The sequence below is a fragment of the Chiloscyllium plagiosum genome, unplaced genomic scaffold (genome assembly GCF_037043375.1).
Source record: "Chiloscyllium plagiosum isolate Xiang-an unplaced genomic scaffold, Cpla_swu_hap1 HiC_scaffold_18, whole genome shotgun sequence".
Classification (NCBI taxonomy): domain Eukaryota; kingdom Metazoa; phylum Chordata; class Chondrichthyes; order Orectolobiformes; family Hemiscylliidae; genus Chiloscyllium; species Chiloscyllium plagiosum.
The window spans coordinates 50299395-50317867 of NW_028270156.1; the positions used below are offsets into that span (position 1 = coordinate 50299395).

Here is an 18473-nt window from a genome sequence, read left to right on the forward strand (position 1 = left end):
CCAATAGATGGTATATTAGATTACTTACAGTGTGGAAACAGGCCCTTCGGCCCAACAAGTCCACACCGACCCGCCGAAGCGCAACCCACCCATACCCCTACATTTACCCCTTTAACCTAACACTATGGGCAATTTAGCATGGCCAATTCACCTGACCTGCACATCTTTGGACTGTGGGAGGAAACCGGAGCACCCGGAGGAAACCCACGCAGACACGGGGAGAATGTGCAAACTCCACACAGTCAGTCGCCTGAGTCGGGAATTGAACCTGGGTCTCTGGCGCTGTGAGGCAGCAGTGCTAACCACTGTGCCACCGTGCCGCCCACAAAGCATGTGACACCAGGTGATGCTCCTCTATTTGAGAGCAAACCAGCAGAGACAGCTAGACATAGCCTCAGGCTTTGATCCAACAAGTGGTTTATTTACATAAAACAAATGAACGAACAGTAAACAGCATGGTTCAGCGGAATATTTTTGTTAACCTGCCTCGATACATAAAACAAATAGCTATCCAACATTCTCTCTGTATAAACAGAAGTTAACAGAACTTGACAGACTGCAGTTTCCTTATTCTAAACATACAATTGAGGGACAAACTTCAAACAATGCTGTTTGAGTAAACTCAATTTAAAAATTAAAAAATGGCTCTGCAGGTAAAAGAATAAAACAGAGAAATGCAATCTGACCTCCGTGAAGTATACAGGCACAAAAGAAAGAAGATAGCTGCCTTTCTCAGAATTGCATCATAAATAATAAATACAAACTGACTTTTAAAGAATGGAAGTGATATTTGCAGTTTCCAAAGATGACTTGTTGCTGGGCAATAAAACAGCCTACACTTCAGGCGATCCACTGCAGGCAATTCTGACTCCAGATATGAAACAGAAGGAGGCTGTCAGCCAACAGGAAGAATGTGGTGGGCATTCGGGGGCAGGGCTAGTGATGGCAGGAGGTAAAAATAGATGGTAGAGGAATGAAGTGGAACAACAGCATTTCTGCGAGGCAAAGACGAATATTTCTGATTCTCCTTCGACCTACCTTTGCTCTGCCTATAGTTATTCCTTGAAGGCTAAACCACCACTAAATGGGATGATTAAGGGGAGATTAAAAGGGATATTTGCATATATTAGTTGAGGTATTGAATACAACAGGGGGAGGTTATGATGGAGCTTTACAGATGCTGGTTAGGTCACAGCTAGAGTACAGTGTGCAGTTCTCCTTCCCAGTTATAGGATGCACTTGCACTGAAGAAAGCTCAGGAGGAGATTCACCAAGATATTGGCTGGACTGGAGTGATTTATCTAAAGATTTATCTAAAATAGGTTGGTCTTATTTTCCTTAGGCAAACAATACAGAGGTTGGACCTGATTGATGTCCACAAAATTGTGAGGGTCATGGATAGGTAGTTAGCAGGGAACCCCTTACTGCAGGGGCCAATAACTAGGGTGCATAAACTTAAGGGTGAGGTGCTTTAGAAGCAATTTAAGGAAATTATTCTCGCCCAGAGGGTTATGGGAATCTGGAGTTCAATGTCTAGATGGGTGTAGAGGTGCAAGATTAAAGTCACTACTTGAAAAGACAAAACATATAAAGCCATGTATTGGGAAATGGGTTGGATGAGATAGTCACTCAGTGGCTTGCACAGATGCAATAGCCCAACGAGCCAGTGTAAAACGTTAGATATTCATTATTGATAAAGCATCAAATTTTAGGGACATTGCAGGAGCTTGAAATGATAGCTGCAAATGAGCAATCTGCCACCTGCAGTGACAGGGAGTTGGCACAGAGCAGCAACACCGGTCAATTGTCTTCCTCTCCTGAGCCTACAGAACACAGAGTAACCATAGCACTCCACTGCTATCCCCGCAAAGATCAGCGCAGGCCAGGAAATTAATTTCGGACATCTGGATTGCAGTGTAATGTTGTACCTGAACCACTGAAGATCATTGCGTCACCGACTTCTGTGAAGGGAGTCAGTAAACCTGATTGACAAGCTGGTTCTGGTTGGACAGGGGAAACAAGTTCGCGAAAGCTACTGGAACCAGTAATCACTTGACAGTGAAGGACGGTTTGGATCAAAAGGATGATTAAGTGGAGGAGTCATCATTCATGAGGTGGGTGACAATTGGAATTGGGGAGAGGGAGACAATGAATAGGAATGGAGTTTGAGAGATGGTGTAGGTTTGGGGTAGATATATCTCTCTCTCAAAGAATGGGGGCGATCAGTGTTGCCAGTCTGTAAGTCCTGGGAGAATGCAAGGGATCAAGAGGTTGAAGAATTGGGAGTTAAAAGAATTGAAGATCATATATGGAAGGCAGGAGCTTCCCTATGATTGGGGATCTTCAGGAAGATGTATTGGATCCGTTTAAAAACTATCATAATTGCCTTGGGCAGTGAAATGTTTGAATAGATTGCCAGAAAGTAATGGCAGCGGAGTTCAATCACGTTATAGTCAGGTATATTCAATATAATTACCAAATTAAATACATGCAGAAAGAAATATTGATGAGAAAAATAGTTTTTATGGTGAAGGTGGGAAACTCTGTTTGCAAATATAGGATTAAAAAAGCATAAATTTTCTTGACATTTTATATTTAGTAACAGCTATAGACACTGGTCAGGTGTATTATAGCTGGTGATCTCCTTTCGTTCACAAGCATATGGGCATTTCCCACACCAGTCAACCATCCTTATAGCCTTTCAGAATGAGGCTGTGCCTTTTTGCAAATTCACTAAGAGTGTCCTCGATTTATTTGCATTTGAACTCTTACAAAGAATGTAAACTCTCATCACAGAGTTGAAAACAAAAACACACAGTCTAGAAATAACCACTTATGTTGACATGAACGAGAGAGTAGTTAACATGTTTATATATCCTTTCTCTGCCCAATTGCAAACATTGACATGAATATTTTTTTCAAAACAATATCTCAACTTAAATAGAATTCAGAGGAGTGTCACATCGAAGTGTTAAGAATTTCTAATCTGAAATCACAACAGGGTGTTACAGGCTAATTTTCCCAAATCACTGAGTCACTTGACTCTCAAACATAAATTTGTTTAACTCAAAAAAGGTTAGTCTCACCTCTTAACACCAAGCAAACATTTAAATTATGATAAGATATACTCCAGACAGCAGCAGGTTTCTTCCTTTAGGTTAACTTATTTTTTGCCGAATGAGAAAATCAAGTTTCTATATCAGTGTCGACACTCACCATAAAGAGCCTTTGCACTCATCTTGCCTTCAGATCCCGACATCTTGCTGTGAAACAGAAGAACAGATCATATTCATCATAATCTACCAATATTCATTTCAGATCAATATACTGTACACAATTAATAGGTTTTTCAGGATTGTATGAGTTTATCAATATAAAGCATCTAATGTAGAATACCAGGCAACTACAAATTCAATCTCCAGTCTTTTTGGAGTTGGCTGATATTTAGCAAGAGTGCTATACATTTAAATGAGTATCCCGGAGCTGGGGAAATGAAGCAGGAATTATCAATGTTTTGTAAATCCTTGCTGAAACTGTATGTACCTCCTTGATTGTCCAACATTGTTCAGAATCTCAACATCTCACTTACATTTGGTGTGTACAGTAATTGACCAAAAACCATAACTTGTAAATGTAATTGTGTGTCTATGCAAGGCAAAAAACAGTACACTCTACCCCAATCTATGCAGGCAGACTATCTGCTCAAATCATTCCTTGTCAGACCAACCCAACTAGCAGCATCCTTGTTGCTGGTTGAATGACTACATTTAATCTAGAGGCAGAGAGTAAACCATTCTCCTCAATCCTTAACACAAACTGGCAGGCAGAACACCCAACTATTGCGCCAGAAACTGGTGCTTCGATGGACATCCACTTTTTAATGTAAAGACAGCACTTAGTCTGGGTATGTGCCCAAAACAGCATTCAGAGGATGCTAGTATATTGAAGAATCACCATGTATTTATCCATAAGCAGCTTCTCATGTTGCCTAAACATAATTCACCACGGACAATGATGCTGGGTGTAACAATATCAACAACTGCAAACAGGCATGAGACAGAACTCAACCCAGAAAGGAGCTGAACTGATAACTATTCAGACTACAGGGCAGGGGCAAAACATTTTGTTGAGCATAAATGAATATGTTCATCTAAAATTTCTCTTACAACTACTTGGGTTAATGACTATTTGATACAGAGAGAAATCTCAAGCACCCATTGTCACATTATACTCAATACCCTTCACACACTATTTCTCAAAACATAAGGTAACTGATGTAATCAGTGAAGGGTGGAGATGGACGGGGCAGGGCAGGGGGCAAGATAAGAAAAAAAAAATTTAAAAGGCGCTTGATATAATGATAAGGACATAAGTTACCTTTGATTCAGGAATGGATAGCATATTACCCAATATTACAATGTTGTCTGGACTGAGTTTCAATTATTTAACAATGTATTACAGCTGTGGAAAGGACGATGGATGAAGACTCGCCATCTGAGGTAGTTTGGGCTGAGGTTAGGAATAGGAAAGGTGAGCTCACCCTGTTAGGAGTTTTTTACAGGCCTCCTAATAGTCCTAGAAACGTAGAAGAAAGGATTGCGAGGATGATTCAAGAGAAGTGTGAAAGTAATAGGGTGGTTGTTATGGGGGACTTTAACTTTCCTGATATTGATTGGGAAAGCTATAGCTCAAGTTCATTAGATGGGTCAGTGTTTGTCCAATGTGTGCAGGAGGGTTTCCTGACACAATATGTAGATAGGCCAACAAGAGGTGAAGCCATACTGGATTTGGTTCTGGGTAATGAACCAGGCCAGGTGTTAGAATTAGAGGTAGGTGAGCACTTTGGGGACAGTGACCACAATTCGGTGACTTTTACTCTAGTGATGGAGAGGGATAAGTGTGTACTACAGGGCAAGAGTTATAGCTGGGGGCAGGGAAATTATGATGCTGTGAGGCATGACTTAGGATGTGTGGCCTGGAAAAGTAAGCTTCAAGGCAAGGGTGTAATTGATATGTGGAGCTTGTTCAAGGAGCAACTATTGAGTTTCCTTGATAAGTATGTACCCATCAGGCAGGGAGGAAAGGGTCGTGTGAGGGAGCCGTGGTTTAATAAGGAATTGGAATCCCTTGTTAAATGGAAGAGGGCGGCCTATGTAAAGATGAGGCGTGAAGGTTCAATTGGGGCGATTGAGAGTTATAAGGTAGCCAGGAAGGACCTGAAGAGAGAGCTAAGAGCAGCAAGGAAGGGACATGAAAGGTCCTTAGTTGGTAGGATTAGGGAAAACCCTAAGGCTTTCTATAGGTATGTCAGGAATAAAAGAATGACTAGGGTAGGAATAGGTCCAGTCAAGGATAGTAGTGGGAAGTTGCGTGTGGAGGCTGAAGAGATTGGGGAGACACTGAATGAATACTTTTCGTCAGTATTCAATCAGGAACAGGACATTGTCGTCAATGTGAGTACTGAGTCACAATTAAGTAGAATGGATGGCTTTGAGGTATGTAGAGAAGAGGTGTTGGAAATTCTGGAAAGGGTGAAAATAGATAAGTCCCCTGGGCCTGATGGCATTTATCCTAGGATTCTCTGGGAAGCAAGGGAGGAGATTGCAGAGCCATTGGCCTTGATTTTTATGTCTTCGTTGTCTACAGGAGTAGTGCCAGAAGATTGGAGGCTAGCAAATGTGGTTCCCTTGTTCAAGAAGGGGAGTAGGGATAACCCTAGTAACTATAGGCCGGTGAGTCTCACTTCTGTTGTGGGCAAAATCTTAGAGAGATTTATGAACATCTGGATAGGAATAATGTGATCAAGGATAGTCAGCATGGTTTTGTGAAGGGCAGGTCGTGCCTCACAAACCTTATTGAATTCTTTGAGAAGGTGACGAAGGAGGTGGACGAGGGGAAAGCAGTAGATGTGGTGTATATGGATTTTAGTAAGGCGTTTGATAAGGTTCCCCATGGTAGACTACTGCAAAAAATACGGAGGTATGGCATTGAGGGTGAGTTGGAGGTTTGGATTAGGAGTTGGCTGGCTGGAAGAAGACAGAGGGTAGTAGTTGATGGCAAAGGTTCATCTTGGAGTGCCGTCACTAGCGGTGTTCCGCAAGGATCTGTTTTGGGACCATTGCTGTTTGTCATTTTTATAAATGACCTGGAGGAGGGGTTAGAAGGTTGGATGAGCAAGTTTGCGGATGATACGAAAGTCGGAGGAGTTGTAGACAGTGAGGAAGGATGTGGCAGGTTACAGCGGGATATAGATAAGCTGCAGAACTGGGCAGAAAGGTGGCAAATGGAGTTCAATGTAGCGAAGTGTGAGGTGATTCACTTTGGTAAGAGTAATAAAAAGATGGGGTACTGGGCTAACGGTCGGATACTTGGTAGTGTGGATGAGCAGAGGGATCTTGGTGTCCATGTACACAAATCTTTGAAAGTTGCCACCCAGGTAAATAGTGCGGTGAAGAAGGCATATGGCGTACTGGCTTTTATTGGTAGAGGAATTGAGTTCCGGAGTACTGAGGTCATGTTGCAGTTGTATAAGACTCTGGTGCGGCCGCATCTGGAGTATTGTGTGCAGTTTTGGTCGCCATACTATAGGAAGGATGTGGAGGCACTGGAACGGGTGCAGAGGAGGTTTACCAGGATGTTGCCTGGTATGGTAGAAAGATCGTATGAGGAAAGGCTGAGGCACTTGGGGTTGTTTTCATTGGAGAAAAGAAGGTTTAGGGGTGACTTGATAGAGGTGTACAAGATGATTAGGGGTTTAGATAGGGTCGACAGTGAGAATCTTTTACAACGTATGGAGTCAGCTATTACAAGGGGGCATAGCTTTAAATTAAGGGGGGGGTAGGTATAGGACAGATGTTAGGGGTAGATTCTTTACTCAGCGAGTCGTGAGTTCATGGAATGCCCTGCCAGTAGCAGTGGTGGACTCTCCCTCATTATGGGCATTTAAGCGGGCATTGGATAGGCATATGGAGGATAGTGGGCTAGTGTAGGTTAGGTGGGCTTGGATCGGCGCAACATCAAGGGCTGAAGGGCCTGTACTGCGCTGTATTCTTCTATGTTCTATGTAATGGAAGTGGCAGGGGTGGGGGTGGGGGGGGGGGGGGGGGCGGTGGGTAAGGATGATAACATTAATAGTTACTGGCAACTGGCCTATGTTTCAGATTTATTGCAGATGCAAAAGCTCCACTCTCCTGATAAAGAATAATGTAAAACAATTGTCCTCCATTATTAGCAAGCTGATGTGCCACCCATGAGCAAATATGATCTGAAGTCCCTGACGTCTATCGTAACACTCGTAAAACTTTAGCCTGAACTTCTGTATTTAGAGAGCAGGGAAACATTGGTGTCAAAAATATTTTGGCAAAGGCCTTTCTTAAAAACACCAGAAATAACATCATTTATGAACACAGCACTAATGACAGAGTCATAATGTGCTCAGCTAAGTGTTTCTGAATCAAAACCTTGAGTCTAGCAAATAAAAATGGGATCAGGCAGTTCAGCTCACACATTCATGAAACTGGAACCTGTTCAAGTAGGGCATGAAAAGAGCCATGGATGTAGGTCAGAAGAAACTGTGTAAGAGATTCAAAAAAAGAATTAAGATAGGAAGAATGAAGTTGAATGGGGCAGCAAATCTTGGGAAGGATACCAACTCTAGCTTCAGTCACATGCTCACACTGCCACCAACCTTTAGCCTGAACTTCTGTATTTAGAGAGCAGGGAAACATTGGTGTCAAAAATATTTTGACAAAGAAACAGCACTCCCTGTTTCCACACCATAATCTTCAAGCCATTGAGTACTAATGTCTTTGAAACTATACTGGCCAACATTTGGTAATATTTTGATAGATGTCAGTTGGCAGAAACAAATGTATCTAAAATGTTAGCAAAATGGTCTGAAAATTCTACAAATTTTAACAAGTCTTTTATTCATTCTACATTAAATTGTTCTACAAATCAATTGTTGAAATGAAGCTATCAAAAATCACTTAAGGGTCAGTGAACATGTTGAAAATGAGTTACTCTCCCATGTTTTGTTAAGTAAAATCTCTGAATACTTCTTAATGATAAACAAATATTACTTTTATACCATGCCTCCCTCCGCATGGAGAAGTGCCACCTTGGATCTGCCTCCTCCCAAGTTGATACAAAAATGTAAGTTAATGAGAAGCTGTGCTTCTGAAACAGCCCCCACTAATAACTTCATGACCCCAGCTGACCTCTATCTCCTTGTAAAGGAATGGATGAGTATTGGTTGTTTAAAGTCTGACAGCCATGATCTGACAACCTTGCTATTCAAGTCTCCCACAATTATGCCACCATCAAAATTTCTTTATTGTGGAAAGTAATGACTTACTTACTTTAGTTATGCAAAACAGTGGCCCTGGGCCTCAGGATAATACACTGATGCTTTAAGTCATTCACCTGTGCAGAATAGAAAAAAAAAGTATAGTTAAATTCATAAGTGAAAGGCGAAAAGGAAGTACCAAAAATTAGAGAGAAGTGAACTTGGAAAGAACACACTTTGTGCTCAACACAATTACAGAAGGATCATTTTTATTAGTCAAAAATATCAATACTAAATAATTCCCTGCTTTAACCGTACAAGGGCACCACAAGTAAAAGACTCCCCCATTCCTGGCCACCAACATGGTGTATTTTCAACATGAAAAGAACACTTGATGTCAACATAATATTTCCATTTCCAGTACGCAAGTGATATTGCTTGTATTAGGAGAAAAGATAGCATCATAGTAACTTCATTGCACTTGTAATGCAACGATCCAAATTAACACTACAGAGAGACAAGTACAAATTCTATGAAAGAAGCTGGGGGATGTTAAATAATTGAATCTTAAAATGGCCATCATTACTGAGCCAGGTTTTCACTGCAGATCTACCTGGTTTACTGCAACAGGGGAGGAAATTTGCCACCTTTACTTTGTGTGCTCTACACGACTCCAGATCCACAGCTATGTGGCTGACTACCCCGATAAGTCACCCAGGTTTATCAAAGTTTGACTGAAAAGTCAATCCTGGGCAAGATACCTCCTTATCTTCTGCCTCGGAACTCTTCAACCCCAGGACATCAACATGGACTTCACCAGTTTCCTCATTTCCCCTCCCCCAACCTTACCCCAGTTCCAGCTCAGCACTGTCCTCACGATCTGTCCCACCTGTCAATCTTCCTTCCCACCTTTCAGCTCCACCTTCCTATCCAACCTATCACCTTTACACTTTCCTCCATCCACCTATTGCACTCTCAAATACCTTCTCCCCAGCCCCATCCCCTCCTATTTATCTCTCCACCCTCGAGGCTTCCAGCATCATTGCTGATGAAGGATTCCTGCCTGAAACGTCGATTTTCCTGCTCTTTGGATGCTGCCTGACCTGCTGTGCTTTTCTAGCACCACTCTAATCTTCATTCTAATCTCCAGCATCTGCAGTCCTCACTTTCGCCCAAGGATACCTCCTGCCAACTAATACCTCCTTCCCACAGCTTGTGACTCTGTACTTCTCCACTTTGAAAATCACTTGGAAGTAGTACCAAAGGTAGCAAAGGCACACAGTGCACTCTGGATGGACACTTCAATATCTGTCACAAGGAATATCCTAGTAACATCACTGACTAAGCTGGCTGAGTCCCAAAGGAATTAGCCACCAGACTGGGCCAGTAGAAGTTAAGTGACACCTGAGGGAAAGACCGAATTGACCTTGCCCTCACCAAATTTACATATGGGAAACTTATCTTTCTCATGATAGTATTGGTAGGAGTCCTTGCAGAGTCCTTGTGGAAACCAAGTCCCATTTTCACATTGAGGGTGACGCTACTACTGTCTAAATGGGATTGACTCAGAACAGATTTACCAATGAAAAACTCGACATCCATGGGAGTGCCGGCAGTAGAACTGGTTTCAATCTGCGCAACCCCCACTCAATTGCCAGGACACTGAATGAGTGCTAATGAGTGTGGCAGAGATTGCCAAGAGTAGCACCAGGTTAACCTGTAAATGAGATGTCAACCTAGTGGAGCCACAACATTGGACTAGTTACAAAAACAGGAGCAGCAACTTGTGGCAGCGCAAAGTGATGCCACTATTAACAGACCAGTTAGGGGCTCTGCAATCCTGACACCAGTTGTGGAGAGAGGTGAACAATTAACCAACTGGAGATGGTGGGTTTCATAAGCAACCCAGTGAAGGGGGAGCCCAGCAGATCAGGGCAAAAGGCAAGGCTGAAGCAATTACAACCATCTTCAGATGGAAAGGTGAACTACCATGGACTCCTTGTGAAGTCCCCAGTGTCTCAGATGCTGGTGTTGAGCCTAAATATGATATCAAGAAGCAGTTGATGGCATTAGATACAGCAAGTCTATAAATCCATGATAAAAGTCTCTTGTGGTGTAGTGGCAGTGTCCTCACCTCTGGACTAGGAGGTCTGGACTCAAGCCCTACCTATTCCAGAGGTGCATAAGTAAGTCTCTAAACACGCTGATTAAGGTGATCTATCCTTTCACATATTCCCTCCTCCCTACTGTGACACTAAAATCCAGAGGATGTTGGTTCATATCATCTGGGACAAGATAATGTTGCGGCAGAAGTTCAGAGTCTCTCCATTGAGGAGGCAGGGCAGTTACTGGTGTGCCTGCGCAGCCAAGTGAGGACTTGCCACCTTCAGAGCCAGCAGCCATACCTTTAAATTAAGCTTCCCCCCAGATGGTGCACCCTGGCAATGTGTTTCTTCTGCCAGGTGGCGCAATCTTGGTTATGACACATAACTCTTGTTCACAGACTCCAGGACCGTATCAATGTCCGGAACATAGTTGATTCACACCAGGTCTTCCCACCATCAGGAATAGCAGCTGTCATTAGACAGCCACTACTCAGGAATCTGTATCTCTCCCAGCACAGGTTCGAGTGGCTGGCGCATAAGGAGGGCTGTAGCTGCAAGGGTGACCAGAAACATGAACATGCCGGGTGGTGGGGGCTGGGCATTACCACAGGAATTGCCAAAACACGGCAGCTCACGGCTGATGTCATACCTCACTGGGAAATACCGAACCTCCTTCAGGAGCCTGTACCCAACCACCTCTTGGCTGAAGATTGTGTGGGTGTACACTCTCACCTCCCAAAAAGGCAGCTTTTATACAGGCTGCTGCTGCACATCATCCACCTTGACTCTTAAGCCTGCTGTCCAGACGGCTAGGATCTTGAATGGAGGGCTCTCTCTGTATAGGAGGCCTCCCTCTCTGCCTCAGGGACCTCGGGTGGAGTCCCCTATTGCCACAGGTTGCGGCAGTGCATGGACTCCCAGCCCAACTGCTTGTTTTATAGCCCTGTAGATTCCGTGGATCATGTATATATTGGTTATGTGGATATTTTCACCCTGTTTATAGCTATGTGACAACTCTTTTGCTGTGCTTCAGTTTGCCTTTCAGCCCCATGCTCCCATTCTTTGGGTACAGAGGGGTGTTGGCAGATTGGAGGACCTCCTGGTGGGTCTGTTCCTGGATCTGGCCTGGCTGATTACAAACAGATGTAGGCAGCAGGCTGTGGAGGGGGGCGTTGTATCTGCTAACTGCCTATCCGTTTTCCATGGTTATGTTCATGTCAGGGGTGTTGCTTGATAGGAAGCACATGGAACCCATCAATGCTATTAGAGAGGTGGACACCACAGGGGACAGTGCTTTATCGTCCTCTCCAATGCTGTTTTGATTTAATCCCTTTCCGCTCTCCCTTTCATCCCTTCACTTTTGTTTGCTTGCATATAAATATTTAATTGGCTACACAGGCATTTTATTGGTGCTGGTTGGTCTTTAAAAAGGAAAACAAAAGAAAGGTTGCTTTGGATGGAGAAAAGTCATTCAGTTGGGTGGGATAGCATTTCTGGGTGTAAGAAATAAATCCCTCACAAAGGGCTCCTGTGGTGCAGTGGTAGTGTCTTTACTTCTGAGCCAGGAAACACAGGTCTAAGGCCCACCTGGTCCAGAGGTGTGTAATAACATCAATTATAATAAACCTTTGACCTCATTGGAGCTGGGACATTTTGTATTGCAGACTAGATCCAGCCCTATCTAAGCAGTTTCGATCGTTACAACACTTGCATGAATATAACAGGATGGAAAGATACTCAGGTATGTCCTGCCCACAAAAAAAAACTGGACAGACCCAATCTAGCCAATTACTATCCTATCAGGCTACTCTCAATCATCAACAAATGATAGAAGGTGTTGCCAACTATCAAGCATCACTCTCTCATCTTTAAACTGGTCACCGATATTCAGTTTGAGATCTGCCAGGGTCAGTCAACTGCAGACCACATTGCACATTTAATCCAAAATACACCTACCCACCAACCCAAATAAAAAGTCAAAGTGACAGAAAAGACAGCACAAAATGGCCAGGCTGTATCAAGGAAATCAAGGAAATCTGAAGTCAGTGGAAATCAGTTGGAAACACTCCACCCAGAAGGTTGGAACTATACCCAGAAGACAGTTGGAGGTTGCTGGTTACAAATCATCTCAGACCGAGGACAGCACTGCAGGTGTTCCTCTGGGAAACAGTATTAGCCAACAGCTGCTTCAGTGACCTTCCTGAAATTGTAAGGTCAGACTGCTTCATGATAATAACATTCTGCACTTTTGGCAATTCCTCAGATACTAAAGCAACTAATGCCTATATTCAACAAGACGTGGCCTCCTAAGTGACAAACAATTATGTGCCAAACTACTGGCCAGGTAAAAGCCAATTCAAAGAACATAATCTAGCCATCTTCCTTTGATGTTCAACAATGGTACCATCAATCCTCCAACATCATGGATGTTACCATTGACCAGAAACCAAACTGGATTAGCCATATAAATACTGCAATCACAACAGCAGGTTAGAGTCTAGAAATTCTACAGTGATTGACTCAGCTTTCAAATCCCTGAAACCTGTCCATCATTTACAAATCAGGCATGTGATGTACTTGCCTGGATTAGTGTGGATCCAACAACATTCAACAAGCTTGACACTATCCAGGATAAAGCAGCCCCCTTGGTTGGCACCCAATCTATCACATTCAGCATTTACTCCCTCCACTACTGCTGCTGACTGGCAGCAGTGTACACCATTTACAAGATACAATGCATCAACTCCTTCAGCAACAATTTGCCAACTTTTACCACCTGGAAGTTTAGAACAGCACTTCCTTGGGAACAGCTGCACCTGTAAATCTCTCCTCCCCTAACCCACAGAACATGCTAACACACGTTCCCTCTAAGCTGCTGGCCACAAGACCACTGGGAAGCCTTGTGTGTGCTATTCAGTACAACAATTCAAAGCTTCCACTTGAGTCTTATCCTGCAGGCACTTGGAAGGCCTGGGTAGTAGCAGAAAGTATTTAAGGGAATGGTGATCCTGACCTGGATCTATATCAGTGTTCTTCCTTGATCACAATCAAAATCCTGGGACTCCCTTCCTAATACCATGGGCATATCTGTATCACAAGGTCGAGAGCTGTTGTAAATGGCTTCTCCCCATCACTTTCTCATATGCAGTTAACTATTGGCACATCATTCTCTTTATTATATTCTGTCATCACAAAATGCACTTTGATCTTTCACTCCATAAACACCTCTTCCAAATGGAAGTTCAAAATATCTTATTTTTCCACTGTAGGCTTAAGTTCATCAAAGATTTTTTCAGTTTTGTCCAAACTCCTTTCATTGTAGACCATCGCTTCTGGTAAAGAAAGCGGACTTTAATCACATACACCTGATCACCACGTAAAGACAAGGAAGTGAAAGAACTGTGCCAATGCACTGCGCTTCCTTGACTCCATACGGATTAATGATGTATTTTAAGTTTTATAAACAGAGAAAAAAAAGAAGCATGGTAGACACACTCCTTTTTGAGGGAGGGGGTGGCACCTCAGAATGTGGTTTCGATTTGTATCTTTCTACACAAAAATGGAATAAATGTTTACATATGAACAATGTGTAATATACATTACACACAACTTTTTATTTAAGTTTGTTTATGGAATGACTAGGCCTGCAGTTATTGCTCAGCTCCATTGTGTGTGCGCGTGCATGTGCACGCGTGGTGTAGGGTCACTGTCAAAAAGGGCGTTGCAAGGTTGTGGCCAACTGACATTAAAATAAATGGAGAAATCATTCCAAATCAGAAAAGACAGAGACAGACAGTGTGTGTGCGTGCGTGTGGTAGGGGGAGGGAGGGGGGATAGGAGGGGCGAATGGTGCACAGGTGAACTCATATAATCTGCTATCCTCGTCATGGCTGGTAGGTTTTTTCATGATCACAGGATATCCCAAAGTGCTCGACAACTAATTAAGCACATTTGAACTGTATGCGTTATTGCAATGTAGGAAATGTGGCCAAACTACGGGGAAAAAGGTCTGATAATATGTTTTTCAAATAGTAAAAGGTCATACCTCCCATTTCCATTTCAGAGAATAGCTATGGTTTCAGTTTAACCTCTCACTCACAATGTCATTCTGTTACTGCTGTAGGCTGCACTGGAGTGTCAACCTGGATTACATCCTTACTCCTGGAGTGGGACATGAAATCGTAACCTTTGGACTCAGTAGACAGAATGTGACCAATTGAACTACAGCTAACAACACATCTACACCAGCCCACACCCAAACATGATTAACCTCTGCAATAAATGATTAAAATGGTTACTGAACTTCCCGAAAAAAAGAAAATCACCATGCTTCACAAGTGAAAACCTGACCACTGGGTCAAAGTCTTAAGCTGCCAATGTAATCTGTAGAGGATGAGACACAGATACAAAAAGTGAATGAAATGACATGGTGGAACATAACATTTTCCCCTGGCCATATTCTAGACTAAGTTGAACTCATTTTACATTTAAAACCTGAGTATTTTGCCTGACTGTAAAGATGGCTGACAAAATGGCATTCTTAAATCATGAGGTGCCTGTGCATGGACAGTTGCTTTCACCACATTTCAAATGTAATAACATCACTATCTGAGCATGGCCATGGCTGGTGAGCCTGAATTTCTAGGTGAATCGGATAGAGGGTAGGAGTGGGAGAAGAGGCCGGTAAAATAGTAGCCAGTGCCCAGCACAGCAAGTAGGTCTTCATGGTGGACAAGAGAGAGATACTGGATATGGACTGAATTTGGACTGGAGGATGCTGGTGTTGCACTGACAGCAGTGAGGACATTCCCCCTGCTTAATGTTCAGTACTATCTCTTCACTGAATGTGCAAGGGTTGACTCAATAGATATCCATCCAGTTGGAATGCAGTGGTGTTCAACACTTGACAGAGGTGTAGTATTCTGGATTAGTGGTGCTGGAAGAGCACAGCAGTTCAGGCAGCATCCAAGGAGCTTCGAAATCGACTTTTCGGGCAAAAGCCCTTCATCAGGAATAAAGGCAGTGAGCCTGAAGCGTGGAGAGATAAGCTAGAGGAGGGTGGGGGTGGGGAGAAAGTAGCATAGAGTACAATGGGTGAATGGGGGAGGGGATGAAGATGATAGGTCAGGGAGGAGAGGGAGGAGAGGGTGGAGTGGATAGGTGGAAAAGGAGATAGGCAGGTAGGACAAGTCCGGACAAGTCTTGGGGACAGTGCTGAGCTGGAAGTTTGGAAGTAGGGTGAGATGGGGGAAGGGGAAATGAGGAAACTGTTGAAGTCCACATTGATGCCCTGGGGTTGAAGTGTTCTGAGGCAGAAGATGAAGCGTTCTTCCTCCAGGTGTCTGGTGGTGAGGGAGCGGCGGTGAAAGAGGCCCAGGACCTCCATGTCCTCGGGGAGTGCGGGGGGGGGGGGGGGGGGGGGGGGGGAGTTGAAATGTTGGGCCACGGGGCGGTGTGGTTGATTGGTGCGGGTGTCCCGGAGATGCTGCCTGAACGTCTGTGCTCTTCCAGCACCACTAATCCAGAATCTGGTTTCCAGCATCTGCAGTCATTGTTTTTACCCAGAGGTGTAGTATTGTTTGGTGTAGTCTCTATACGTGGACATTCCTTACGTCATCTAAAAAAAGTGGCATTCCTTTGACAGCCATTTTTTAAAAACTGGGACATTTTAGAAAAAACAGACTTCTTACAAATCTTCAAATTTATGGAGGAATTTCAAATACTACAGAAATATTGCTAAAACATTACGTCTATGATAGCTGCTCCCCACCTACCCTCATTTCTTAACCTCAGCCAATCTCCTGCCAGTGCTGATTTTTGTTGCATCCAATCCATAAGTGTTTGTGCTCTGTAGGATCTCACTTAAAAGTACTATACATCAGCTGCAAGCTTAAATGGAGTGTATCACTAGTTTCTTTAGCCCTAATGGTTAATACAATCAAACCTAAACCTGCCTAAACTTTTAGATTGGAGACAATAATATATTCACAGCAGAAAATTTAATTTTGTCTTTCCTGTGTTGAGGTGCTTTTATTTTTTCAGTGCTACCATAGCAGAGATCAGCAAATTCAGTCCAAAAAAAAGTAAATGCACCAAGACTGAAACAGTTTTTCAACACATTGCCCAGTTCAATACAGGAAAATGGATTTAGCCTTTGAAACACCAGAAGGGTTTGCAGTTCTTACAGTTCAAATAGACCTTTGCTGGATCACTCATACAAAACTTGTGAAAAGTAATCTCACAAGCCAACTACCACTTTTTCTCTTTACTCTAAGGATTGTCAAATATAATTGACCGGTTTTGATACAATAAAACCCAGCTGATGCCAGCGGTGATGGAGGAAGCAGAGTCATTAGGGTCACTTAAGCGACTGCTGTACAGGCACATGGATAGCAGTGGGTTGAGGGGTGTGTAGGTTAAGTTACTATATTTTACATTAGGATTAAACCTCGGCACAACATTGTGGACCAAAGGACCTGTTCTGTGCTGTACTTTTCTATGTTCTGTGTTCTATAAAAAGCTTTCACTTTGCAAAGACCCTGCCTTGAATGAATAAAAATGCAAATAGATTTTATTTATCAAAATGAAACTAAGTGCAAAAACATATAAGCCGTTACTTCACGAACTTGATTAAAGGTGCTGAAAATCCAGTTGCTTTGCATCTACAACGGCCTCAATGCACAGAACTTTGTCATTCACCAGAAGGTCAACATAGATTACGAACACTGATTCACATTTGCTCTTTGAATAAACAATTCTTACCAGCTTTTGCAAAGATAAGCACCCAATTCTACTTACTAGAATATTGTTATTGTATAACACTAGGATCCATGGAATTGTAACAGATTGTTTAATTGAAAAGCACATATCATCTCATGGACTGGCACGTTCCTACCGATGGTGGTCAAGCTCTCTTTCTAAAATGGCTCCTCGATAAAGAACAATACCACTCTGTGCAGAACAGACAGAAATACATGGCATTTGCCTGCATTTGGTCGACACCACCTACTCAGTGACGTCAATTTTTTTTCATTGCTGTTCACTACTTTATGACTCATTGCTGTTCACTACTTTATAACTGTGTAAAACACAAATGGATCCTCTTTTACATGCAGAATAAATTACATCTCCCCACCAGGTATTTTAACTCTTTGGGTTGCTCGAAGATGTTCATGCAAACCTAGGTTTTTTTGAGAAGGCTGTCATTAAACCCTTCCAGATTGCTCTTCCACGTAATGAATTGTGGCTGATACATCTGTGCTCTGAATTCTGTATTGTTATCAATCCATGGTAGCCTTGGATTCCATTGCTAAACAAGAATTTATCTACTATTAAAGGCAAAATGCTATAGATGCTGGAAACCTGAAACAGCAGGAGAAACTCAGGTTTGGTTGCATCTGTGGAGAAGAAACAGGGTTAATGTTTCAAATTAGATTCAATTCTTCATCAGAAACCATCTACCTTCCTCTGGATATATTTAAGACAATGGTCCTGGTTCAATCACCTTCTGAGGTAGAGAGTTGCAAAGTCAAAATATGCTCATCTTGCCTCAAAGTGCAACCTCAAAATATTAAAACAACACACCCTAATTCTTGACTGACCCAAGAGAGTAAATATCCTTCCAGGTTCAACTGGTCAGGGCCACTCAGGATCTTATGAACCAAAATTGAATCATTTGCTGTTCTGATCTCCAGTGCAAACAAAATGAGCCTGTCTCATCTTTCTGCATTGGATAATCTGCTAATTCAGGTATCAATCCAACAGAACCTCCTCTGAGCTTCCTCCAATGGTTCACATCCTCTTCAAATAAGGAGGCCAAAACTATACACAGATGCACCATTCAGGAATCAGATGATAGATAGCTGAAGTACAGCACAGTCTAAGATATGCAAGGGAAATAATAAGGAGAAAGTGAGGTCTGCAGATGCTGGAGATCAAAGTTAAAATTTTATTGCTGGAACAGCACAGCAGGTCAGGCAGCATCCAGGGAACAGGAGATTCGACGTTTCGGGCACAGGCCCTTCTTCAGGAATGAGCAGAGAGTGTTCAGCAGGAGAAGATAAAAGGTAGGGAGTAGGGAC

The 18473-nt window shown here is 42.9% G+C and overlaps 1 protein-coding gene across 3 annotated transcripts in view; it reads right to left on the minus strand.

Annotated features, from left to right (window-relative positions):
- Positions 1 to 18473, minus strand: part of eps8l2 (EPS8 signaling adaptor L2) — a 178622-nt gene that overhangs the window by 83900 nt on the left and 76249 nt on the right. For all 3 annotated transcript variants that reach the window (XM_087996608.1, XM_087996610.1, XM_087996609.1), the window contains exons 2-3: positions 8361 to 8424; positions 3217 to 3263 (exon numbers count right to left, since the gene is read on the minus strand). In XM_087996608.1, coding sequence (XP_087852734.1) covers positions 3217 to 3259 — 43 coding nt within the window. In that variant the 5' untranslated portion in view covers positions 3260 to 3263; positions 8361 to 8424. The remainder of the gene's footprint in view (positions 1 to 3216; positions 3264 to 8360; positions 8425 to 18473) is intronic.